We start from the raw sequence: 27,323 nt of genomic DNA on the forward strand, positions 1-27,323 counted from the left end.
GCGGGTCTGGGCTGCGAGTGCCGTGCTCCGCTTACTCCACGATCAGCCTACTTACCCTCCCATAGGGCACGCCCAGGTAAGTATCCTTTCTCCGGCCCACCGCCCACCGGTGTGCCTCCTGTACCAACCAACGTGGCCCTTTTTCTGCCATCTGCTTGCCCTCTCAGCCCTGCGACAATGCTGCTGTTCCGGTGTGGGTGGGTCTCGCTATCCTGTGCGCTGCGCTGTCCCTCGTGGCCCACAAAGTAATTTTTGTTTGGGCAGCAGAATCTTTTAAGTCCGCCCTCCCAAGCTGAGGGCGGGGCGGTGTCACCCATTGGAGGGTTTGTAAGTTTCCTTGCCCTTGCTGGCCCCCATTGGCCAAATGTCCTTGTGGTATCCTCCCTCTCCCTTGAGGGAGATGCCGGATGTCCTTTGTTGTTTTGCCGCTGAGGCGGCTTGGAAATGTAATTTCCGGGTCCCCGGCGGCGGTTAATGCGCTGGCCCCTGATGCCCCCTGCAGGGGCGGCCTCTGCCATAACCCCCGCACTTGGCCCACTCCAAATACTGTAATTCCCCATATACGTTTATGAACAAATTCACAACAACAGAGTGTGTTTGCATTACATTGTGGGAATACTGGGCCACAGTTTTATTACATGCATAGACTCTTGCGACACAACCTTTGACCTCATAGCTCACATTGTTCAGTCATAAATTAAAATGACAAGGCCATAAATTAATACAATGTCATAAATCATTCTGAGTGCCACACATTGCTTTTGTTATGCTTGTAAACCGTAATTTGGAGACAGGTCATAAATCACAGTTGATAGGTCATACATAAATCATTTCTCCAGACTCATAACTTTGCTGCATGACATCCTCTCTGTTATAAATCAATCAAGTCATTGTAATTTGCTTGTCATAATTCTGACACCTATTGTTGTTGAGGTCATCTCCTCCATGCGGCTTTTTGGGGATATCTATTTTTGTTGGTTCTTTACTCTGATCGTGAGGGGGGTAGCCTCTTAGTGCTGTTAGGCTCAACTTGTTACCTTGTCTGTCCATTTTGTACCCTGCCAACCGTCGGGTCTGGGCCGCGAGTGCCGTGCTCCGCTTACTCCCCCACAGGCCTACTTACCCTGCCGTAAGGCATCCCCAGGGAAGTATCCTTTCTCCGGCCCACCGGTGTGCCTTCTTTACCAACCAACGTGCCCCTTTTTCCGCCACGCCGCCTGAGGGGCTTATGTCCCCAGGCGGCTCCCCCTTTCGTTCTTTGGGTTTTGCTCCTTCTCATCTCTTTAGTGCCGCCCTCGGTTACCTTTCAGATCTTCACCAGAGCGCCTCAGTGTCCCGGCCGTCAGGCCTCCCAAGGACCACCGATTTTGCTGCACCGTCCTTGTGACAGCCTTTCACCCATCTTTATTCTTCACGGATGCAGCCCGAATGTGCTGTGTTCGGCTTCGAATAACGCATGCCTCCTGGATCCTTGGGGCAGGGTTTTTTCTTTTTTTTTTTTTTTTTTTTTTAAATTCCTGGCCTCATTAGAGGTTGTTGCAATGAGTTGTCAGCAGTTACCGTTTATCATGGAAATGCCCTTCAATAAAACGAGCGCTGGGTTAGCAATCTGCTGTGGCTGTGGGAGGTTGACATGAGTTGTGCTTCCTCTGGATTTTTCCCCATTGCACCCGCTGCAGTCTGTTCTGTCCACACGGATCTGTGCTGGACCGACCAGATCCTCTTTGGTCCTTCAGTGTGTCATCTCCGCTCGAAGATACAGTACATGAAAGGAAACATGGAGGGAGGGACACAGACACTTATTATTTACATGTGAATTAGCACACCATTGGCAAACTAAATGGACACCTCTAACGGCCCTCATGAGTGAGTACCTTTGTTTTGTGTCCATTTAACTTCTCTAGGGTATCTTGTGTGCATGCAGGCTTCCCTTGCTGAGAAAGTGTGGCTGGAGGTATACCTTGCAAACTTGTAGCTTTCCTTGACCTGTTCCTTGCCACTATTAAACCATGCATTACTGTTTTCACGTTTAAGCCCTTAGCTATCCTGCACCGTATGATCAAATCAAATCAAAACATTTATAAAGCGCGATACTCACCTGTGAGGGTCTCAAGGCGCTAGGGGGAGGGGGTTACTGCTGCTCGAAGAGCCAGGTTTTGAGCTGCCTCCGGAATGCAGGGTGGTCCTGGGTGGTCCTGAGGTTGGCGGGGAGGGAGTTCCATGTCTTGGCTGCCAGGTAGGAGAAGGATTTCCCACCTGCCGTGGTGCGGCGGATGCGAGGGACGGCGGCGAGTGCGAGGTTGGCGGAGCGAAGTTGACAGGTGGGCATGTAGAAACTGAGGCGACGGTTGAGGTATTCGGGTCCCTTGTTGTGGAGGGCTTTGTGTGCGTGGGTGAGGAGCCGGAAGGTGATCCTTTTGTTGACGGGAAGCCAGTGCAGGTGTCTCAGGTGGGCGGAGATGTGGCTGTTGAGGGGTATGTCTAGGACGAGGCGGGCGGGGGCATTTTGTATTCCCTGCAGATGTTTCTGGAGTTTAGCGGTGGTTCCTGCATATAGGGTGTTTCCGTAGTACAGGCGGCTTGTGACGAGGGCGTGGGTCACAGTTTTTCTGGTGTCGGCGGGGATCCAGCGGAAGATCTTTCGGAGCATGCGGAGAGTGAGGAAGCAGGAAGATGATACGGCGTTGACTTGTTTGGTCATGGTGAGAAGCAGGTCCAGGATGAAACCGAGGTTGTGTGTGTGGTCTGAGGGGGTTGGTGCGGTGCCTAGGGCCGTGGGCCACCACGAGTCATCCCAGGCGGACGGGGTGTTTCCGAGGATGAGGACTTCCGTTTTTTCTGAGTTCAGTTTCAGACGGCTGAGTTTCATCCATTCTGTGATGTCTTTCATTCCATCTTGCAGGTTGGTCTTGGCGCCAGTGGGGTCCTTGGTGAGGGAAAGTATCAGCTGAGTGTCGTCGGCGTAGGAGGTGATGATGATGTTGTGTTTGTGTACGATGTCAGCGAGGGGGCTCATGTAGACATTGAAGAGAGTCGGGCTGAGCGAGGAGCCTTGTGGGACGCCGCAGATGATCTCGGTGGGGTCTGAGCGGAATGGAGGGAGGTAGACTCTTTGGGAGTGGTTGGAGAGGAAAGAGGTGATCCAGTCCAGGGCCAGTCCTTGGATACCGGTGGAGCGCAGGCGGGATGTTAGGGTTCGGTGGCAGACGGTGTCGAAGGCAGCCGAGAGGTCGAGGAGGATGAGGGCGACTGTTTCTCCGTTGTCCAACAGAGTTCTGATGTTGTGTGTGACTGAGATGAGGGCGGTTTCTGTGCTGTGGTTGGCTCGGAATCCGGACTGAGAGGGGTCGAGTAGGTTGTTGTCTTCAAGGAAGTTGGTCAGTTGCTTGTTGACGGTCTTCTCGATGACTTTGGCAGGGAAGGGGAGGAGCGAGATGGGGCGGAAGTTCTTCAGGTCGTTGGGGTCCGCCGTAGGTTTCTTCAGTAGGGCGTTGACTTCCGCATGTTTCCAGCTCTGGGGGAAGGTGGCAGAAGCAAACGAGCAGTTGATGATGGTCTGGAGATGCAGCGCGATGATGTCGTCGGCTTTGTTGAAGATGAAGTGTGGGCAGGGGTCCTAGGGGGCACCGGAGTGGATGGAGTTCATGGTAGCTTTGGTCTCCTCCGCGCTGATGTGAGTCCAGGTGTTGAGGGTGATGGTTGGGGTTGTAGGTTCTGTGGTGGTTGGCTGGGTCTGGTGTCCGAAGCTGTCGTGTAGGTCGGTGATCTTACGATGGAAGAAGGTAGGGAGGGAGTTGCAGAGGTCTTGTGAGGGCGTGATGGAGTTGGAGTTGGCGTTAGGATTGGAGAGCTCTTTGACGATGTTGAAGAGTTCTTTGCTGTTGTGAGTGTTCTTGTCCAGTCTGTCTGTGAAGGAAGTTCTTTTGGTGGCGCGGATCAGCTGATGGTGTTCGCGGGTGGCGTTTTTGAGGGCAGACATGTTTTCTGCGGTGTGGTCCTTGCGCCAGGCTTTCTCGAGGGTACGGCAGTTTTTTTGGGATTCCTTTAGGGTGTCTGTGAACCATTGAGATTTCCTGGTGCTGGTCTGTCTTGGGAGGCCTTTGAGGGGTGCGAGGTAGTCTGCGCAGTTGGTGATCCAATGAGTGAGGCTGAGGGCTGCGTCCTAGGGGTCGGTGGAGAGGGTGGGTTGGTTGTCGCTGAGAGTGGAGAGAAGCTGTTCCGTGGGGATTTTGTTCCAATGTCTGCGTGGGATGGGTTGTGTGCAGAGGTGGAGAGTCTTGCGTCTGAAGGAGAAGTGGACACATCTGTGGTCAGTCCAGTGTATTACGGAGGAGTGGCTGAAGGATACATGGTTGCTGGCGGAGAAGATGGGGTCGAGCGTGTGTCCGGCGATGTGGTTGGGGGTGTTCACCAGTTGCTTGAGACCGAGGTTGTCGAGGTTGTCGAGCAGGGTGGTGGTGTTGGGGTCGTTGTTCTGCTCCAGGTGGAAGTTGAGGTCACCGAGGAGGATGTAGTCTGGCGAGGCAAGGGCGTGCGGGAGATGAAGTCAGCGATGGATTCGCTGAAGAGGGCGCGTGGTCCAGGGGGTCTGTAGATGAGAGTTCCTCTGAGGGTGGTCCTGGGGTCGGTGTGGATCTGGAAGTGCATGTGTTCGGCGGCGAGGGGGGTGTCTTCGGTGGAGGTGGTGACGCTGATGGAGTCCTTGAAAACAATGGTGATTCCTCCACCGACTTGGTTGGTGCGGTCTCTCCTGGTGATCTTGTATCTGTCAGGGATGGCTATGGCGATGTCGGGGGCCGAGGAGGCGTTCATCCAGGTCTCAGTGATGAAGGTGAAGGTCCCATAGTTCAATGGCGTGCTTGTGGACAGAGCGTGCGTTGATGAGGATGCATTTGAGGTAGTTATTGGCGCGTGGGCGGCCGGGCGGGGTGCAGTCGCGGTGGAAGGTGAGTTTGCAGGTGGTGCATGCGAAAGGTCCATGGGTGTGTTTAGGGTTGGCTTGGAAGCATGTTCTGGAGCATCCTGGGTTGAGCGCGTGGAGCGAGGTGGGGTCGTAGAGGTGATGCGGGGTTTGGGAGTGCTGGGGGCCAGGGGTCATGGCGCTGGGCGCGGTCCAGGTGCGGACGGGCGCAGACGGCCGCCATAAGAGGGAGGAGAGGGGATGAGGGGTCAACTGGGGGCGGGATGTGGGAGGGGGGGCGACAAATGGGAGCAGGGGGGCGGGGCCGAGTGGGAGGTGACGGCGGGAAAGCAGAGGGCGGGGGGGTCAAGTTGAGGGGAAGGGAAAAAAAAAGATAGGGGAGGGGGGATTACAGAGGAGGAGAGGGGTCAGGAAGAAGAAGAAAGGAGTAGAAGAGGAAGGAGAGAAGAGTCAAGAAGAAGAAGAGTAGAAGAGGAAGGAGGGAAGAGTCAAGAAGAAGAGGGGAGTCCACAGAAGAGGAGGAGAGGAGAGTCAAGAAGAAGAGGAGTAGAAGAGGAAGGAGGGAAGAGTCAAGAAGAAGAGGGGAGTCCACAGAAGAGGAGGAGAGAAGAGTCAAGAAGAAGAGGAGAGACCAGAGAAGAGGAGGAGGGAAGAGTCCAGAAGATGAGGAGAAGGCCACAGAAGAAGAGAAGGAACACGCAGAGAAGAGTACAAAAGAAGAAAGAACAAGCAGGACGGGGTGCAGAGGAGGAGAAGAGTACAGAAGAAGAAAGAACACGCAGGACTGGGTGCAGAGGAGAAATGAAGAACACAGATGAAGAGCAAAGCAGGAAGAGAACGCGGTGAGGAAGAGGAGAAATGAAGAACACAGATGAAGAGCAAAGCAGGAAGAGAACGCGGTGAGGAAGAGGAGAAATGAAGAACACAGATGAAGAAAACACGCAGGACGGGGTGCAGAGGAGAAATGAAGAACACAGATGAAGAAAGAACATGCAGGACGGGGTGCAGAGGAGAAATGAAGAACACAGATGAAGAAAGAACACGCAGGACGGGGTGCAGAGGAGAAATGAAGAACACAGATGAAGAGCAAAGCAGGAAGAGGACGCGGTGATGAAGAGGAGAAATGAAGAACACAGATGAAGAGCAAAGCAGGAAGAGAACGCGGTGAGGAAGAGGAGAAATGAAGAACACAGATGAAGAAAGAACAAGCAGGATGGGGTGCAGAGGAGAAATGAAGAACACAGATGAAGAGCAAAGCAGGAAGAGGACGCGGTGAGGAAGAGGAGAAATGAAGAACACAGATGAAGAAAGAACACGCAGGACGGGGTGCAGAGGAGAAATGAAGAACACAGATGAAGAAAGAACACGCAGGACGGGGTGCAGAGGAGAAATGAAGAACACAGATGAAGAAAGAACACGCAGGACGGGGTGCAGAGGAGAAATGAAGAACACAGATGAAGAGCAAAGCAGGAAGAGAGCGCGGTGAGGAAGAGGAGAAATGAAGAACACAGATGAAGAGCAAAGCAGGAAGAGAACGCGGTGAGGAAGAGGAGAAACGAAGAACACAGATGAAGAAAGAACACGCAGGACGGGGTGCAGAGGAGAAATGAAGAACACAGATGAAGAGCAAAGCAGGAAGAGAACGCAGTGAGGAAGAGGAGAAATGAAGAACACAGATGAAGAGCATAGCAGGAAGAGAACGCGGTGAGGAAGAGGAGAAATGAAGAACACAGATGAAGAAAGAACACGCAGGACGGGGTGCAGAGGAGAAATGAAGAACACAGATGAAGAGCAAAGCAGGAAGAGAACGCGGTGCGGAAGAGGAAAAATGAAGAACACAGATGAAGAAAGAACACGCAGGACGGGGTGCAGAGGAGAAATGAAGAACACAGATGAAGAGCAAAGCAGGAAGAGAACGCGGTGAGGAAGAGGAGAAATGAAGAACACAGATGAAGAGCAAAGCAGGAAGAGAACGCGGTGAGGAAGAGGAGAAATGAAGAACACAGATGAAGAAAGAACAAGCAGGATGGGGTGCAGAGGAGAAATGAAGAACAGAGATGAAGAGCAAAGCAGGAAGAGAACGCGGTGAGGAAGAGGAGAAATGAAGAACACAGATGAAGAAAGAACACACAGGACGGGGTGCAGAGGAGAAATGAAGAACACAGATGAAGAGCAAAGCAGGAAGAGAACGCGGTGAGGAAGAGGAGAAATGAAGAACACAGATGAAGAGCAAAGCAAAAGAGAACGCGGTGAGGAAGAGGAGAAATGAAGAACACAGATGAAGAAAGAACACGCAGGACGGGTTGCAGAGGAGAAATGAAGAACACAGATGAAGAGCAATGCAGGAAGAGAAAGCGGTGAGGAAGAGGAGCAGGGCACAGAGGAAGAGCAGAACCTGCAGCAAGTGGGCTGCAGGAGAGGAGCAGAGAGCAGAGGAAGATGGCTACCAGAAGGAGGAGAAAGCGAAGGGAAATGGACAGCAGAGGTGCGGAGAAAGGTTGGAGGAGAGAGCGGAAGGCAGAAGACAGAAGTTCAGGGATAGAGAGGTGAGTAGCGTGGGGCTGGGCGAGGGGCTGGGCGGTGGGGAGGGGCTTACGGTTTTAGCTGGACTTTCTGGGAGGTGTCAGGAGCCTGGGCAGGTGGAGCTGCAGCAGCAGGGGAAGCGACCTTCCCTAGGTACCCCCTTTGGCATCCTCCAAAGGACCATGCATTACTGTTGTCAAGTTTACGCCCTTAGCTATCCTGCACCGTATGATGTACCCCCTTTGGCATCCTCCAAAGGACCTAATAAATAGATGATGGCCCTCACGAGGACGCCGGTCTGTCGAATGTGTTGCTCAGACTTATTATCGGGATGTATGTATCAGGTTACCCCAGAGCAGCCTTCATTCTTAAATGCCGCTAACACAGGAGCCTTGTGAGACATGCATAACATCATGCCGCTATATCCAGGGTGCATGCCCCAGTCCCCCGAGGCACCCTCTAGAGACCTGATGATGCTGCTCTTGCCTCCGCCTGTAGATGCCCCATTTGGCACATGCCCGCTCGCCCTCATCTCTGTACCAACTATCCAAGGATTTCTTTGTCAAGGCCAATGCGGGCCAGCCGCCTGGAAGCACGCACCCACTCTTGCGCCTCAAACACCGGTAGTCATGGTGTGTTTTTTTTTTTTTTTTAAGACAGTGTGGGCTTCTGACCCCCCAGGGGGAGCCCTTCTCCTTGACATGCAGCTTGGTGCATGCCAGGTCCTGGAACGTAAAGCTCTAAATACGCAATGCCATCTTTAATTCAAAAGGTGAGGTTATTATAAATCGTGCAAGGTCAAATACTAAACTCGATGCCTATTAGGTACTCCCATGGCTGTGTACCATTAATGAGTTTCACCCTGTTAAATTTCACTTGAGTCTTTTTTTTTTTTTTTTAAATGGGTCAGCCTTCCAAATAGCTTGCCCATCACTGCTTAACATCTAATATTAAACCTTTGAAAACCAGCTGGACTGCAAGCTACCCTGAAAACCACCTACCAAACTACCTTGCCCAAACCATGTGAGCAACACCTGTTAGCATGTTTGAGGGGGCCAATAGTAACCTTATTGTTGCAATAAATATGCCTGGTGTTCTTGCAGTTTCGGTTTCATGCACTGGCGTCAGTAAAGAGTAGCCTCTGCTAACCCTAAATCCCCCTTTAGTTTCCTTTGCCCTATCCTGGACCGTCGTACCGAAGTTCAACGTTTACTGGAGCCCATGAGCAGTAAATTGAATGTTGTGGCAAAGGGGCCATTCTTGTACTAAATTTGTGGGTTAAATGGTGCGTGAAATCACTTCTGCTGCCTTTTGTTCTTTTGGTGATGTTCTGGTTTTATGGCATGAAAATTAAATACTGTTAAATTATCACAAGGCCCTTTCTGCGTGTACTCCTTCTTTTCTGCCGACAAAGTACACTCAAAACTTGCCAGCGTCTAACACGTTTATAATGGAAACAATAAACACTCTACTGAATATTTTGCACGGGCACTACAAAAGCAGTTTTTTTTTTGGTGTTCTCAAAATACAACTTCCACCAAAAAGTCAGAAATATTAAATTGTATGTGATTTCCTGACCAGGGGGCATGACATTAAACCACACAGAGCAATACTCCAATCAAAAAGGCCCCCAATTAATCGAAATTGCATTTTTTTTTTTTGGTCAGGCAACATTCACCTTTTTTCTTTGGAAATGTCCAGAGGTATTAGTCTGCTGACTGTATTTAAATATAACAAGATCTTCAAGCAATTTCATTGACCGGAACTGCTTGTGCCCACAGTCCCTAGCACCCAGTGCTTAACTTGTGCCTGTTGTTTCCGTTGGGGAGCAATGTCCCTTATTTTGAGGGGCGGCACTTATTTTTCTGCCTCAAGCATTTACTGTGGGGAAAAGAAACATGGGACGGTCGGTGGAAAAGCAAATGAAGAGGCATCACAATGAGAGAAAGCAGAAAGCTGCAAGAGTGAGCTTGAGGTGCAAGGAGTGGTTTTAACAGGATTGAATAAGGCCCAAGATGGGTTGAGGATTCCGCTGCCTCAGTTGTCTGTGTTCACACATTTAATTTCAGCAGCCGTGTGTTCAGCAGAGGGCTTTGGGCTCCGGCCCATTTTTATTTTCAAATAGCACTACTGCCACCCTTCACGCACAACTCACGTCTTTCACTAGAGACAGTCCTTACACAAGAAGGCTGCTACGTAACAGGGTCAATTATTGGACTTATCAGTGTGTAACCCCATAGAAATAGAATTCACCAAAAACAACTCGCTTGACTACCAACTTAATCAAAAATCCCTGTTAAGCTGGGGAGAGGGGGCCCGGGATGTGAGAAACCTAGAGGGGCGCGCTTCTCGTGTTTACCAAACCTGGTTTGCACTTGCCTCCCAGCCGGCCCCCACAACCCCTCCTTCTTGCACAACTTTACAAAGTGCGCAGAACTCAAAAACTTCTCCAGTAAAGTCTTGACAATGCCACCCTTTAACATGGCCTTATTGCAACATGGCTGCCTATAGCCCAAACAGGTTTATTTTTTCCAGTATGCACGGTAATTTGCATACCACACAGTCTTCTCTATGGTGATTTGTTTTTTGAAAGTTTAGTTGTTACCTAAACATTTCTTTGTTTATTCTTACGATGTTCCCAACACGCATAGGGTGTATGGCGTCCAAACCACCAACTTGCACTCGTGCCACAACACACAGGACCAACCGCCAGACAGAGCACTCCACCAACAACTCTCTGTGCAAAAGCACGTGGAGCTCCCGTCATGCTCCGTGACTAAGAGCTTCTGCCTGGAGCAGCAATGGCGAGCGGACGAGATGCGCTGATGATCGTGCCGTACTGAACCGAGCAGCTGAGACCCCGTACCTGCCATGTGAAATGTACAGAGGGGGAGGGGCAAGGGGAGAGGGGAGAGGGTGGGGGAAAGTGGCAGAGCCGTTCAAGGTATTTTTTTTCCGATTGGACGATTAGCATTTGTATGCCGGTGTCAGTGTGGTTCCTCCGCCTTGCTGCTCTTTTTGAGGCGAAGGCTCTACCGGTGCCACGTCAATGCACCCCAATGTTGTTTTTTTGGGTACAGGGAGGGGGTTGGTGCACTGTCCGATGGATTCATGACGGGTTGGATCTGTCGGGGTAGGGAGGTGAAGGGAGGGGGAGAGTTTCAAAGGGGGAATGGGGGGGTTCAAAGGGGAGTTAGAACAAAAAATGCAAGTGCTAGTCACCCAACTTAATTGCTTGCCTGAAGAAAAAACACAAGACAAAAGTTTAGTTAAACTAGTAGTACGAGGGCGATGGGATTTAGCAGGAAGGAATAACATTTTGTGTAAGGATGGAATCTAAATTAAGAGTAGCCTCATGTAATTTGAATGGGGCCAATAACAATGTGAAATTATGTGCTGCGCTTAGTTGGCTGGAAACAGCACAGGTTCAAGTGCTTCTTGTACAGGAGACACATTTAAAGCTTAATACTAAGCTACCTAGACTTCCGCCATACATTGCCAATTCTTTTTATGCTTCAGTGTATTCCACAGTATGAGGCGTGGCAATCTTGTTCTCCAGGAGATTCGTAGGGAAAATAAATAGGGTGCTTCGAGACCCACAGACGGGATGGAAGTAGTCTCCACAACAATAGTAGATAAGGTAGCCCATTTCATAAACTATTATGGTCCGATAGAGGATGATATAAAGCCAATGCAGACACTATGTATGCATCTTTCCCTTCTTCAAGGGTATTTTATAATAGGAGGGCACTTTAATGTTATGCCAAATACTTTGTGGGACTCATCACGTAAGAATAAAGCACAGAAGAAACCAAAAACGTCTCAATTTCTGGCAAAACTGATGCAAGAGTTAGGTTTAGTAGATGCGTGGCGAGCTGACCATCTGTATGTTAAAGAGTACACGTGTTAGTCTCAAATGTATATTACGGCATCAAGAATTGATTTTATTCTGGTCTCATTTAGATTAAAATATCATCGAACAGGAATACTCGTAAACTCTTTCTCAGACCATTCAGTCCCTTGGATCGATTTTGATGACTTCAAGGATTCGGCTAATCAGCATCGTCATTCACAATGGCGCCTTGATAGGTCGCTTTTGGCAGATGAAGACTGGGTAACTAACCTCAAAGTATTAGTAACAAATTTTTTGGAGATAAATAAGGGATCCGCCCCTGTTTTTTATATTTGGGTGGGCAGTCAAGGCCTTTATACGAGGGGAGGCTATCCCATTCAAAGCCCATCTAGGTAGAACAGCTCGCGAAAAGAGCTCTAAACTGCAAAATGAGCTAGAACAGGCATTAAGAAAAAAGCAACTATTTTCTAGTCCGGAGACTACAAGGGTTGGCAAGGGCCCAGGCTAATCTAAGACATGTATTTTTTTCTAAGGAAATACTTAATAGACATACTAGTTATCAACGTCAATATGAAGAAAGTGAGCATGCCAGTAGATTTCTTGCTTGGTCGATCAAAAAGCGTGACAGTATTAACTTAGTAAAAGCCATCTTCGATGAAGAGCAGGGTAGGATGGTCATGCATTCTAAGGAGATTGAAAAAGTATTTCTCTCACACTACGTTAAGCTATATATAGAGGAAAAACATGTAAATGATTTACAAATCCAAAAATATCTAGATACAATACTTCTACCTAGGCTAGATGCAGGTTTTCCTGGGAAATTTATTCAGATTATACAGACTCTCTATACAGGGGCTCAAGCAATAATTTCAGTCAATGCCCAGACAGTAGGATCAGTACAAATTACGCGAGGCACGTGACAGGATTGCCCTCTCTCTCCAGTTTTGTTTGCACTTTTCATTGAGCCGTTAGCTGCAGCGATTCGACAGGACTTAAATATTCTAACCCCTCTACCTCATGCTCCCAAAGTAAAACTATTTGCAGACGATATGATCTTATATCTTAGTGTGGAACAACAGAATATCGATGGATCATTTGCAAAAATTAGGGCATTCTCCGAGCTAGGGGGCTACAAAATTAATCAATCTAAATCAGAGGCTTTGTTGTATAATGCAGGGATGTCGGTCCTGCCGCAAGGTATTCGTGTTGCGTCTTCAGGCTCGCATCCCATTAGATATCTTGGTATATACGTATCTCCGAGTTCGGCAGATTTGTTTCAACTGAATCACATGAATGTTCTAAAAAAAAAAATACAAGCATTGTTACTTAAATGGCAGGAGACTCTCATGTCTATTATAGGAAGGTCTGCTGTGGTCAAAATGACGATCCTTCCGCTACTGCTATTTGTCTTTTCAAGTGTGATTCTGCAAGTTCCGAAAAAGTTTTTTGATAACTTAGACGTATTAATTAGCCAATTTATCTGGAATCACAAGAAGCCCAGGCTCCAATTGGCCAAGTTATCTTTGTCAGTGGAAGACGGAGGGTTAGCTCTCCCCAGTATGGTAGCTTACTACGAAGCAGCTGTAATTGATTGGGTGTCGAGAGTAGCACAAAAGCCAAAATGTAATTTTTATCTCAATCTGATGTTAGAAATGAATGTCAGTCTTTCGCATTTTTTTAAATTTCCTCGCCTACCAAAAAGGGTCAGGTATAAATTACCAGTTATGACTCAAACAATTATATCAAAGTTAAGGCGTAAATATCAAATTGATGAGGCATTTTCATTCCTCCGAGAAAGGGACATTGGGTGTTTAGGAGTAGAATTAAGCCAAAGCACTATACTGCAATGGGAAGAGCTGGGTTTTAAGACCTTAGAGGACTTTTACTTAGTGGATCGCTTGAAAACATGGGCACAGTGTGTAATGAGAGCAAGCAATCATCCAGAAAACGTACAATTTTCATATTGTCAAATTCAACACTCTGTGGATCTAGTGCGACAACCATTGAACTGCGCAAATAAACCCATCACTCAGGTCTTCTATGATAACCAACCAAGTATTGGGAAATGGTATAAACTACTTCAGGATGCAGGGGCAACCAAGATAATCGTCCAACTTTTGGTGCGAATAACCAATATGGAAGGATGTAAGATACAGCATTAGAGAAAACACAACAAGGTGTCGCACAAAGCACTTAGGGCCATATGTACCAACAAATTTTCCCATAGACACAAAATGCGTAAAACCCTTTGCTACATCTGGCCCCTAGAGGGGCCAAATTCAAAAAGATTACTTTATTTTCTAGGTGGTTGTTGTATTATACCCCCGCTGTAGTAAGAGATATGCATCCTGAGACATCAGGCTCCTACCCACGTTGTCAAACTTCCCAGGGGGATTGGATGCATATGTGTTTTAGCTGCATATCTTTGGCAAGGTACTGGGAGCAGATGTTTCAGAGGTTAAGCTCCTGGATAGGCCATGTGATCAATCCTAGCCCTTTGGTTGCGCTATTGGGCATGACGCAGAATATTAATCTTTCTAATACATCCAGACAGATGCTATTTGCAGCTACGGTGATAGCTTTATCACTTATCCTGCAGGCATGGAAATCACTAGTCCCCCAACATACGCACTATGGGAGGGGAAAATGGAATCTATAAGGGTTAGAGAAAAGTTGTATGCTCAGCGGATAGGAGCCATGAAAAGATATCATGTGATTTGAGCCAAAATGAGTAATTCGGTGGAAGATTAGGCAGAGGGTAGGGCAGTTGAGGAAGGAGAGTAAGCAATTCAATTTTGAATATGAAAAATGTAATTGTACGTTATAAGTTAATATGTCAAAACAGTAATGTAGGCAATAATGAAAGTTGGATTTATATATATATATATATATGTAATGCAAAGTTGCACCTGATGAATAAAAAAATAAATAAATAAAAAAACTCCCTGTGCAAAAAAGGGGGCCTCTGCTGCGAGCGGCACACAGGGAGTCTGGGGGGCAACCCGGAGCCCCCCGTGCGGACTCCAAGTCATTCAAGTCTCCTTCGGCAGCAAAAGCCCTGTCACCAGGGCAGCTGACAACCAAATGTCCGTGCACCCCAACCATACAGCCCAACAAGAGATCCAGCCCTGTGGAGTTGGCCCCAAACAACCGGCTGGCCTGCCCATGAAATCCTGCTGCCTCTATTCCCCCTTTTTTTATTTTTATTTTGCAAAATACACGCACGTCATGCCATGGCCCCGCCCGCCTACCTGAAACTGCAGATGCGAGAGCCTCGGGGGCCACACGAGACCTGCACGGACCTCTTTCACCCGCAGAAACCATGCACTAGGAGTTTTATGCAAATCTACTCCTCTCTGGCGGCTTCGCGTCCGCTGGAGGTCCACTACAGCCCCACAACCTGGACAAACAGCAGTGCATTCAGTGTTCAGCTCAACCTCAGCACTCCGCAACCACTGGTCAACCGCTGCAACTCTCTGCACAGAAACCACCTATGCAAGCCTACACAACCTGAAAAGCAGTATCAATGCAACCAAATTTATTTGGCTGAAGACGGCTCAATGTTTTCATTTTATCAATGTTACTTGCGCAGCGCAGACGTAACTTGCAATAAACCTTGCTTGAAAATCAAACACTGAACAAGACTAGTCACCCACAAGAAGAGAAGGTCAAACTTACCCCACTTCTTCAAATACTCCACGATATTCCAGACCACGTGGGGGATGCCATTGAGGAGGCCCCATTGCTGCAGCTCTCGACATCCTGCGCGCTGTCCGTCGTGGCCCACAAAGTAATTTCTGCTTGGGCAGCAGAATCTTTTCAGTCCACCCTCCCAAGCAGAGGGTGGGGCGGTGTCTACCCATTGGAGCGTTTGTAAGTTTTCTTGCCCTTGCTGGGCCCACATTGGCCCAATGTCCTTGTGGTATCCTCCCTCTCCCTTGAGGGGGATGCCGGATGTCCTTTGTTGTTTTGCTGCTGAGGCGGCTTGGAAATGTAATTTCCGGGTCCCCGGCGGTGGTTAATGCACCGGCCCCTGATGCCCCCTGTGGGGGCGGCCTCTGCCAATCTACGTCCATATCGCAATCACATGCAGCACAGCTGGGGAACATATACGAGCTTGTAATTGTGGGGTGTGTTGGACTGCAGCCACATGTCTATGTTGAGAGACATTTGAACACATCCCACAACACAAATACCTTTTGGAAGGAATTTGAACAAATACTAAACTGTGGCAGTAGTTAGGTTAGACACGTGAAAACAATTGTGGGACAAAAGGCTTTCTAGTTTTAGACACTATGTGGTACTTGTTAGTTTGACAAAGGTGCTCCATTTCTACTGAGAGGAATGATAGAGTGAATTCCTTAGGTCAGCCGTGTCCTGGCTAGATTGGGTGCAAAGATGGTGTTGGCTGGTTTTGCAGCTGGATATCTCTAATGCTCTTAGGATTTGTGGTAGTCCTGAAAATTGTAATCTTGCTCGCCCCCATTTTCTCTAACAAAAAAAACCTGTAGGATTGATCCCGCTTCAAAAGCCTGCACAGAGGACTCTTTTACTCTTCTATCATGGCACAAAAAATGAATAGTTAAACAATTTTAAACAGCTGCTCTTGGCTTCCACACCAGAACGTTTAGGCAGATTTCACTAAAATGGCTGAACTGGTTGAAAGTGCCAAATGCTAAAAGAAAGTACTATTACAAAAGCTTGATTCATGAAATTTCACAAATTTTGGTGAAAATTTGGCAAAATGATGTGGAATTTTGTGAAACCAATTTCTTTAAGACCGCATGTGAAAACTAAACATAAAAGCATAACCTTTGTATCGAAAAGTCATGCGAAATACCAGCAATGGGACCGATTTGAAAATAAACTAGACATTTTCTGCTCTAACCAGTCTCCTGCATAAGAATATTGTGTGAAGTGTAACTGCATATTTCACATAAATCTGTGAATTTTTCAAGTAAAATGACAGGTCTGCACAGGCCTTTCTAAAGTATGTGTTATCTGCTTTTCAGGAAACCAAGTATGCGGACATCACATCAATATGGTCCAGGGACAGGCAGAGGTACGGTAACCCATCCAACAAATAATTATAGTTTGGAAAAATGGTACTTAATGAACTAAACTAGAAACAGCACCATGTGAGAATTTATATTCTGTTATGAGGAATTACCATCCTTGTTCAAATGGTAGAGTCCATGCTAGATGGTCACTGTTCTCACAGAGGTGACTATTAATGTGGTTCAAAGAAACGAGGGTTACTACAAAAATGTGAATCCTCATGCTCTTGAATGGTCCGCCACGGGAGCTGCTTCTTAGGTGAAGCTCACTGACATGCTTGAACATGGTAGCCACATTCACCCTGGTAGACTACAGGAATTGCAGTGTTTCCAGAGCCATAACGAAAGAATTAAGTCTACCAGTCAACAGGGTTAAGCAGGGGGGGGCACCTCTCAGCTTGGGAAGTCACATAGGGCTCTACCAGTAAGAGTATCAGGTTATAATTTGTTTAATCTGCTATGGTTTACCTGAGAGCTAACGACTTAAGACGTAGGTTGAAAAGTAATGATGGGATTTCATGAAAAAGCTCAAGTCACTAAATATGTGATTTCTGATTTTAAAAATGGAGGGGGGGGACTAGAGTGGCATGGTCATGCAGTGAAATACTCCCAAGTACCAGGTGCTATTGAAATAGCCATTCACAGATTTACTGAAGAACTATGACAGTTATGATACTGTTGCACTCTCAATAGCTAAACAGCATTGTACCAGACAAGTGTTTTTAATTGACCATTACATCGTCTATTAACTTGACCCCACATTAGCTCCACCTTTCACTACCGCCCAAATTGCCACGACCTGAATAGCAAATCTGCTCAGTGAAGCAAAGGTGAGTCAAAGTGATGAATATGGTTGATACATTGATTGGGTTGATCTATTCATTTGGTATAGTATTAGTAAAAATATCATGACTTTAGGTGGAGTTGCACACTGTTTGCAAGCCTCTTCGAGACAACCCTAAGCAATGCATCATGGTAAATGAAGAGCAAGACAGTCAAAACCACTGTGTTTACCTTTGCTGACCAATAGCTCAAGCTGACCCAAAATAACTATATGCCTTTCAGATGAATCCATAAGGTCAAAAACTGGTGTTGAAGACTGTCCTACATTGCCTGCACTGTAAGACTCAAGAAAGAAATACTGCAACTACCATTATGCACTAGCTGGGGGTGACTGGAACAGGCTTGTGAACAGTGTGCAACTCTGTACTGGTATACAAGCCCCTGCTTCCCAAGAGAGCTAGTGGATGGCTTTCAGGGCCTGGAGTTAGCTGTTGGGCATTAATCCACATAAATTGAGCGGCAGGTCATGTACCCCACCAAGAGAAGTTATGGCTTTCTGATAAGCTGCCAAGGATGAAACACTGGTGTCAGAAGCTGTACAGCATTGGCTGCACTTTAAGAGTCAATCAAAAGCTTGCGTCAAGGGTGCAACTCCACCTTCCAAAACAGTCATGACATTATATCATGACCCATCAATCTTCAAGCAATACCAACATAAATGTGCGTTCACCTGTGAAGCGGTTGTTTTCAGTTTCTGAATGCCGTTTACTAAATGCTCCATTCTCTGTGACAGCTGCTTCCGCTTTTTCCCCAGCAAGCTCTTGTAGAGTGTGATTTGTTCCAGGAAACTTTTTGGTGTGGTGTAGTTGTATCTTTTCTCATTCTGGAGATATTTGGCACTAGTTACGTTGACACTGGTGTGAACATATGCCATGAACAGGCTAACGGAGTCCCAAAGAGATGGCTGCAAAACATCCACAGAAAAGAAACACATGAAGTGTATTGAAAAAACAGTTTCACAACACACCGGCCTGGCAGTTTTTACAGTCCATACAATATGTAATAGGTAGAAACAGATACAAAACAGCCTGTATTAAATAAAGATCATCAATGGTCTTGCAACGAGCATGCAAATGTGGTACATCTCATTACATGCTAAGACGCAATGTTCCTGGAGCCTACTAACTGGTGTAAGTGGCATCAAACAACGTTTGTAGTAGATGAGGTAGAGTACATCCTTACAGCCCAAAAGCTCAATGTTATGGTTTTGATGAAGTTGTCATAGGTTGGATGGTATAGGGTAGATTGGATATATATGTTTGAAAGATCAATGTAACATCTACTCTGTGATTAGACAGGTTAATCAGTTATTTGGAGCAATATGGCAGAAACTGTCATATAACTGCCTGGTTAGACTCTTACACTTGCTGATCAGAAACAAGCCGCATAAATATTCGCAACCAAATTTCAAGATCATGTGCCTCTTACTGCATCCAGAATACAATTATTGTATTCTATCAGGATTAGAACAAAGCTGTATTACAAAATTTTGTCTAAGTTATTACACGCAATATGACTAGGTATATAATCAATCAATCAATCAATTTGTAAAGCATGCTACATACCCGTGATGGTTTCAAGGCGCGGGGGTGCTACTGCTCGAAGAGCCAGGTCTTGAGGAGTTTTCTGAAGGAAAGAAGGTCCTGAGACTGTCGTAGATCCGACGGGAGGGTGTTCCAGGTCTTGGTGGCGAGGTACGAGAATGATCTGCCGCCCGAAGATTTGCTCCAGATGCGGGGGATGGAGGCGAGGGCGAGGTTGGTGGAGCGGAGTTGCTGGGTGGGGGTGTAGAAGCTGAGTCTGTTGTTCAGGTATGTTGGTCCAGTGTTGTGGAGTGCCTTGTGTGCGTGGGTGAGGAGCTTGAAGGTGATCCTCTTGTTGACGGGGAGCCAGTGAAGGTCTCTTAGGTGGGGGGTGATGTGGCAGTGGCGAGGGATGTTGAGGATGAGTCGGGTGGAGGCGTTTTGGATGCGTTGTAGGAGTTTGGATGAGATACTGGTGTAGAGGGCGTTGCCGTAGTCGAGTCTGCTGCTGACGAGGGCCTGGGTTACTGTTTTTCTAGTTTCTGTTGGGATCCATTTGTAAACTCTGCGGAGCATGCGGACGGTGTTGTAGCAGCAGGAGGAGATGGCGCTGACCTGCTTTGACAGGTGGGGGACCCAGTGTGGTCGGCCACCATGTGTTGTCCCAGGCGGAGGGGGTGCGCCCAAGGATGAGGACCTCTGTTTTGTCCGATTTCAGTTTTAGCCGGCTGTCTCTCATCCAGTCGGCGATGGCTTTTAGTCCCTCGTGGAGGTTGGTTTTGGCGGTGTGCGGGTCCTTGGTGAGGGAGAGGATGATTTGGGTGTCGTCGGCGTAGGAGATGATGTTGAGGTTGTGCTGATGGGCCACTTGTGCGAGGGGGGCCATGTAGATGTTGAACAGCGTCGGGCTGAGGGATGAGCCCTGGGGTACGCCACAGATGATGTTGAAGGCTTTGGATTGGTACGGGGGGAAGCAGACTCTTTGGGTTCTGCCGGCAAGGAAGGATGCGGTCCATTCGAGGGCCTGGTCCTGGATTCCTGCTGCGTGGAGGCGGGATTTTAGGGTGTGGTGACAGACGGTGTTCAAAGGCGGCTGATAGGTCTAGGAGGATGAGGGCTGATGTTTTCCATTGTGGAGGTGGCTTCTGATGTCGTCTATGGCGGTGAGGAGGGCAGTTTCGGTGCTGTGGTTGCGTCTGAAGCCAGACTGTGAGGGGTCAAGGATGTTGTTGTCTTCGAGGTACCGGGTGAGCTGAGAGTTTAGATTTTCTCGATGACCTTTGCCGGGAAAGGGAGCAGAGAGATGGGCCGGAGGTTTTTCAGGTCCTTGGGGTCCGCCTTTGGTTTCTTGAGAAGGGCATTGATTTAGGCGTGTTTCCAGCTTTCCGGGAATCTTGCAGTTTCGAAGGAGATGTTGATGGCTTTCCGTAGGTGTGGTGCGATGGCTGTGTCTGCTTTGTTAAAGATGTGGTGTGGACAGGGGTCTGATGGTGATCCGGAGTGGATGGAGTTCATGGTCTTGCGGGTTTCGTCGTCACTGATGATGGTCCAGGAGGTCAGTCGGCTGGAGCGGGTGGAGTTTGTGGTGGATGGGGTAGGAGCGTCCGGAGTGTGAGGGGAGTTGAAGCTGTCATGGATGTCTGTGATTTTTCGGTGGAAGGCGGTTGCTAAGGCATCGCATAGTTCTTGGGAGGGAGTGATGTCGTTGACGGTGGCGTTTGGGTTGGAGAGTTCTTTTACGATTCTGAAAAGTTCTTTGCAGTCGTGGGCGTTGTTTTCTAGGCGGGTCTTGAAGGAGGATCTTTTTGCTAGCCTTATGAGTTGGTGGTGTTTGCGTGTGGCATCCTTGAGTGCCGTGTGGTTGTCTGGAGTGCGTTTGAGTAGCCATATTTGCTTGAGTTTTCGGCAGTGGCGTTTGGAGGCTAGGAGGTCGTCGGTGAACCAGGTGGCTTTTTTGTTGATGTGGTTGTTGGAGGGTTTTCTGAGTGGAGCAAGGCGGTCGGCGCAGTCGTTGATCCATAGTTTGAGGTTGTGTGCGGCGATGTCAGGGTCAGTGGGGTCGACAGGCGGTTTCTGGGCTAGGGCGTTGGACAGTTGAAGTTCGGTGACTTTACCCCATCGTCGGTGGGGTGGTTGTTCGGTGAGATGGTGTTCTGTCTGCTTCTTGAAGGTGAAGTGGACGCAGTGGTGGTCGGTCCAGTAGAGTTCGGTGGTATGGTTGAAGGTGACGTGGTTGCTTGTGGAGAAGATGGGGTCAAGGGTGTGACTGGCTGTGTGGGTGGGTGTGTTGACGAGCTGTGTGAAGCTGAGATTCGCAAGGTTTCCGGTGAGGGTGGTGGAGTTGGTGTCATTGTTTTTTTTCGAGGTGGAAGTTCAGGTCCCCGAGGAGGATGTAGTCCGTGGAGGCGAGTGCGTGGTTGCTGGCCAGGTCGGCAATGGCATTGCTGAAAGGTGCCCTGGGTCCTGGGGGTCTATAGATGAGTGTTCCTCTGAGCGTGGTGTTGGGGTCTGTGCGGACTTGGAAGTGTAGGAGTTTGGCGGTGCTGAAGGATTCGTCCAGGGTGGTTTTGACTTCGAGGGTGGCTTTGTGTACAATGGCTATGCCTCCTCTGGTTTTGTTGGTGCGGTCTTGGCGAGCGACTTTGTATCCGTTCGGGATGGCTATGGCAATGTCAGGTGCTGAGGAGTCATTCCACCAAGTTTCGGTTAGAAATGCCACGTCCGGGGAGGTGGAGTCGAGCAGGTCCCAGACTTCGATGGCGTGCTTGCGTGCTGAGCGGGTATTGAGGAGTATGCAATGGAGGTGGTTGGTCTTGATCCTAGGAGGTATGTGGGCTCTGTTGCAGGTGAAGCTACAGTTGTGGCAGGAGAAGGGTCCGTGCGTGCTCTTTGGAGAGGCCTGGAAGCAGGTGGTGTCTCGGCTGGTGTTGAGTGCGTGGAGGGTGTTGGCATCGTAGCGAATGCTGGCGGGGTGGCTGTTGCTGGGGCCAGGGGTCCTGGCGCTGGGCGCGGTCCAGGCGCGGACGGGCGCAGACGGGTTTGCCTTTGGTGCGCCCGCTGCGCCGCGGGTGCCATAAGAGGAGGGGAGAGTGGGAGTGGCAGCTGGGAGGCGGGAGGGCCTGACAAATGAGAGGGCTGGGGGGTGGGGCCGCAGGGGATGCAGCGGCGGGAAATTGGCAAAAACAAAGCAGTGAGAAGGAGGGGGAGGCGGGAGGGGACGTAGGGGACGCAGCAGCGGAAAATTGGCAGAAACGAAGCGGTGAGAAGGAGGGGGGAGGCGCCGCAGGGGACACAGCAGCGGGAAATTGGCAGAAACGAAGCGGTGAGAAGGAGGGGGGGAGGCGGGAGGGGCCGCAGGGGACGCAGCGGCGGGAAATTGGCAGAAATGAAGCGGTGAGGAGGGGGAGGTGGGAGGGGCCGCAGGGGCCGCAGTGGCGGGAAATTGGCAAAAACTAAGCAGTGAGAAGGAGGGGGGGAGGCTGGAGGGGACGCAGGAGACGCAGCGGTGGGAAATTGGCAGAAACGAAGCGGTGAGGAGGGGGGAGGCGGGAGGGGCCGCAGGGGATGCAGTGGTGGGAAATTGGCAGAAATGAAGCAGTGAAAAGGAGGGGGTGGCGGGAGGGGCCGCAGGGGACGCAGCGGCGGGAAATTGCATAGCATCAAAGATGTTTATTTTGCCTGACATTCAGTCCAGAGTTGCCCAAAAGAACCATTCTCTCTTCCCCTGAATGCTGCTTCTTTACCACATGCTTAGGTGCCTTGGATTTTCCTTCTCACAAATGTAACCACTTCGAGTCACTAAGAACAGATGTACTGTGAAAACGAAAACGTCCAACCATCAAAAGTAGATAGTTAAATCTAAGAACCCTTTCATGTAGGAGAAAGGTCACTGCATGTTTGCAGCAATAAGACATTCCAATGCTGAGGCGCCATAACAGAAAACATTCAGTTTCAGCTTGTAACACAAATCTCTTGACTCCATTCATGATATATAGCCCTGTGAGGTTGCCAGGCTCTTTTCGGTTTGTATATGAGTGTTTGATCCAAACACAGAGGTACTACGCTTCTTAGTGCTAAAACAAAAATCTTCAAGGTAACTTTGCTCCTAACTGAGCACCAACCAAGGTCTGCCTTCACAAAGCACTCGCCCTGGGCATGTACTTCAAGTTGAATTTACACCAGGGGTGGCTCCTCTGTTATGGCGGAGGAACGTCACCCCCACCCCGCCAGCAGCAGCAGCTGCAAAACGTTTACATTAAAAACATAATAAACTATGTTTGTTATGTTTTTACTGCAAAAGGGTCTGGGCCATTGGTGTGACAGGGACAGAGGAGCAATGCTGTGCACTCGCTCTCAGTGCACATGTATTTTTTGCTGGCCATCTCGGGCCGGCCAAACATACATGCACACCAGGCTCTCTCCAACTCAGCAATGCAGTGGCAGATTGGAGAGAGCAGGCAGAGGCTTCCACTCTGCCTTGGAGTGCCCTGGCTGGGTGCTCTGTCCAATCCCACTACTATTGGATGCAGGGCAGGCTGGGAGGCTGAGCCTGTTCCTGCAGGTGAAGAGTGGTGCGGTGGAGGCACAGCGAGACAAATATGTTTTTTTTTTTATTATTACTTTTTTGGGTAGCTCATTCCACCACCACCTGCCACATGCGGCCCCTTCTCCCTCCCACGAGCTTCAAATCAATTTACACATGCCTACAACTTTACCTAGGAATGCACATTCAGTTTTCAGATTCACAAAACATACATGGGCACTTCTAAAGGAAGTTACTAGTCTGAAACTAATCTGACCTAATATTATGCTTAAATAAATCCACTCACAAAGGCAGGGACTGACCTTTCCAAAGAGCGCATGTCTGGGGAAGTCTGTGCACAACCACAAACTCACAGTTTGTGGACATTAATAAACTTGTCTAAGACCTATTGTTAAATCATGAAAAAGTCATGGATTTTCTTGTGTTGAAGGAGAGTACATCCGCACGGGAAGGCAACAACACATAAATAAATATAAGAGCAGATGCCTTATTGCAAAGGCAGTTCTACATACACAACTGTACATGTAAACTACTCAAATGGAACTGCCTTCACATTGACTTAATTTTGAACTCACTTAATTTTTCTAGGAGTAGGTCTTAAGCTGTAAATTGTAAAAGGTTTTGTGGAGTACTCTAGAAAACTTTGAGATTTCTAATGAATATTAAATGTGCACTAAAACAATTTGGAGAAATCTACACATCTTTCATAATTTACATAAATACAAGAAAATATAAGTTGTTTAAAGAAATACCTCAATATTTCATCAGCTGCGTTCTACATGTCTCATAAAACGGAAGTTAAAAATGTAAATCTCACCGACAATCCTAGCGTGAATTCAATAAACAAGTGGTCTGCCATTTCATTTGTGGGCCTCCAAAGGGACGAGGCCACTAACGACAATTCTATGAGCAAATGCAGTCAAGCACTGGGTGTTGGATTAAGTAGAACAACATGAATAATGATCTTAGCTTCGGGTTAACTCCAAACTCAGTGAGATATCAAGGTTCCTGAAGTCCTTGGGCACAGGAACATTTTAGGGTCTGCTGTTCAAAACACTAAGGTGTAATATGTGGCAAATGGCTTTCTTCTATGACCTAGTCTTCATCCTAAATTCCTTCAGGCTGAGACCTTCGATGTACATGCAACCATCGACTCTAAATAGCTCCTTACCTGGCATGGATCTCAAAGAAAAAAACTAAACCATCCCACACAAAGGGCCATATTTATACTTTTTGACGCACAACTGCACCAACGCAGTTGTGCGTCAAAAATGTTAACGCCGGCTAACGCCATTCCAAAGCGCCATGCGGGCGCCTTATTTATTGAATGACGTTAGCCGGCGCAGCTGACTGGTGTGCGTAAAAAAAAATGACTCACACCAGGCAGCGCCGGCGTAGGGGAAAATGGAGCTTGGGAGTCCAAAAATGGGGCAAGTCAGGTCTGAGGCAAAATTTTGGCCTCAACCCGATTTGCGCCATTTTTTTTTACGCCCAACCCCCATTGAAATGACTCCTGTCTTAGCAAAGACAGGAGTCATGCCCCCTTGCCCAATGGCCATGCCCAGGGGACTTATGTCCCCTGGGCATGGTCATTGGGCATAGTGGCATGTAGGGGGGCACAAATCAGGCCCCCCTATGCCACAAAGAAATTACGAAAAAAATACTTACCTGAACTTACCTTAAGTTCCCTGGGATGGGTCCCTCCATCCTTGGGCGTCCTCCTGGGGTGGGCAAGGGTGGCAGGGGGTGTCCTTGGGGGCATGGGAGGGCACCTCTGGGCTCCTTCCGAGCCCACAGGTCCCTTAACGCCTGCCCTGACCAGGCGTTAAAAAATTACGCAAAAGCGGCTGGACGTCATTTTTTAAGGCCCGCCCACTCCTGTGCGTCATTTTTGCACGGGAGTTTAAATAAGGCGCACATGCCTTAGAGTCATTTTTTAGAAGGGAACGCCTACCTTGCATATAATTAACGCAAGGTAGGTGTCCACTCTAAAAAATGACGCAAACTCCAAGATCTTTGGCGCTAGACGTGTCTAACGCCAAAGTATAAATATGGAGTTAGCTTTGCGTCGGATTTGCGTAAAAAAAAAACGACGCAAATCCGGCGCAAACAGAGTATAAATATGCCCCAAAGTCTTTAAATCCAACATTCTCGAACTGATCTACATCGTCCTCCTTATTCTGTAGTGTCTCTGTGAGCAGTGTCTGTTTTTTGTTCAAGTTTGCCAGTTAATAGTTTTTTAGTGATAACCTGTGCACCTCTTCCACGTAGAGTTGTGTTTGAGTGTCATTGTGTGCCTGTATGCTGCAGGAACAAGGTAATTCTATTGAGTGGGTTATTTGGTAGTAAGGTGCATGTTTGGGGCCCTGTCAAGTGGTGGTAATTTATGGAGCAGGCTCCAAATATATGATCTCACCTACACAGAAAATTTCTTTGAGCTCCACGACTAAAGGAGTGAACTGATCCAGACTCACATCCAGACAATTGTTCAAACCTCTGGTTCCTACGCATTTTGTTCTATACATTATTGTCATGCAAGTATTTCCCTAAACAGAGGACTACTTCATTCCTTTTTCTGCTTGATCTAGCTTGACCCGACCTAATACCCAGACCTCCTAGTCTTTGCTGGGTGCCTCCTCCTTTGCATTTCTGCCATATACACCTGTTCTGAATCCTTCTTGTCCTATCCCTTGGGTCACATGGAAATCTTTTGCTAAGACATTTGAGACACCTGCCATTCAACTCCTTTTGACTTCCGGGTTCTATTCCCTCCAGTGTTGTGATTGATTATTTTCCTTGTCCCTGAATGACACTTTTGTACTATTCGTCCTGTCCATATGTGAGACTCCTATGTCCCACATCTTTCCCAGACACTGCATCCTCTCCATTTCTAGTACTACTATACTGCTTCATTTCTCCTTGTTTTCACGGCGTGTTCACGCTTTCATGTTTGTGATGAACACTGATTTTGTTACCTTATTCTGGGACGATGGTGTTATTCTCACCTCTACTTAAAGGTAAGATAGGAGTTTAGTGGGAATAGTAGTCAGGCATATAGTTTGAATGTCCTTCTCATTCTTGTCCACTGTTACAGATACTAAGGTCCGTATTTATACTTTTTTTGCACAGCATTTGCGTCGTTTTTTTGACGCAAAAACGGCGCAAACTTGCAAAATGCCATTGTATTTTGTAGGTTTGCGCCGTTTTGCGCCAAAAAGCGGTGCAAATGCTGCGCTAAAAAAAGTATAAATACGGGCCTAAGTATGTCTTTTCTGTTGGAGTTCCAATCTTTCAACATCTCAGGCCCTCAGTCAAGGGTCACATAGACGTTCCCACAATGCTTTGCCCTGCAACCCTTGACTCTTCTCTATCTACCGCCTACAGTATTTTTGGAAGAAGGGCACTGATGTCTTATGTGGTGAGCTGGTTATCTATTACAGTCAACACTCACTTGATACCATCTGATAATGTGTCCCTGTGTGTCTGAGTTGCAGTGTCTAAATGCCTGCTCCAGACAGTGTGTGAGGGTGAGTTTGTACTTGTATATGTGCATGTATGTGTTTAAGAGAATGTCCATCACTCCCAGTGGGTACCTATGCTTTTGAGAGGAGTTCATTCTAAACTAACATGAAAAATTAGGATTTTCCCTGTGACATTTTAAGCAAACGATCCTAAAAGTGAACAGAGAGAGCAAACAGACAAGCGTTTACAAAAATAATTTGTCCAAAAAAAATAAGACAGGAGACCACAACCTTCTCATGTTTACCTTAAGCCTGCAGAGACACTACAAAATGAGAGGTTTGTGGGACTGCACGTGTTCTTTTACCATCTCCTAGGGAGTAGAGGAAGGCGGGTTGGGGAAACAGTACATTTTTAGATTTTGCCTGTACAGCGCTTGCCCTGTGCTTGTGAAATCTAGTTCTGAAATCTATAGTATTAAATATATCTTAAAGGGGGTTAGATACCGCCCTTGTTTTTCCCTTGCATTTCATTGGCTCCTGTGCTTGCCACTTACTTTTCTTCTGTTTGTATTGGCTGAAGCATATTTCCTGCCTTTACC

At 47.9% G+C, this 27,323-nt stretch overlaps 1 protein-coding gene across 1 annotated transcript in view; it reads right to left on the reverse strand.

The window, feature by feature from the left end:
- Positions 1–27,323, reverse strand: part of DNAH11 (dynein axonemal heavy chain 11) — a 2,866,633-nt gene that overhangs the window by 937,212 nt on the left and 1,902,098 nt on the right. The window contains exon 56 of the mRNA XM_069211469.1: positions 17,868–18,101. Coding sequence (XP_069067570.1) covers positions 17,868–18,101 — 234 coding nt within the window. The remainder of the gene's footprint in view (positions 1–17,867; positions 18,102–27,323) is intronic.

This window comes from Pleurodeles waltl, chromosome 10 (assembly GCF_031143425.1).
Source record: "Pleurodeles waltl isolate 20211129_DDA chromosome 10, aPleWal1.hap1.20221129, whole genome shotgun sequence".
NCBI classification, from domain to species: Eukaryota; Metazoa; Chordata; class Amphibia; order Caudata; family Salamandridae; genus Pleurodeles; species Pleurodeles waltl.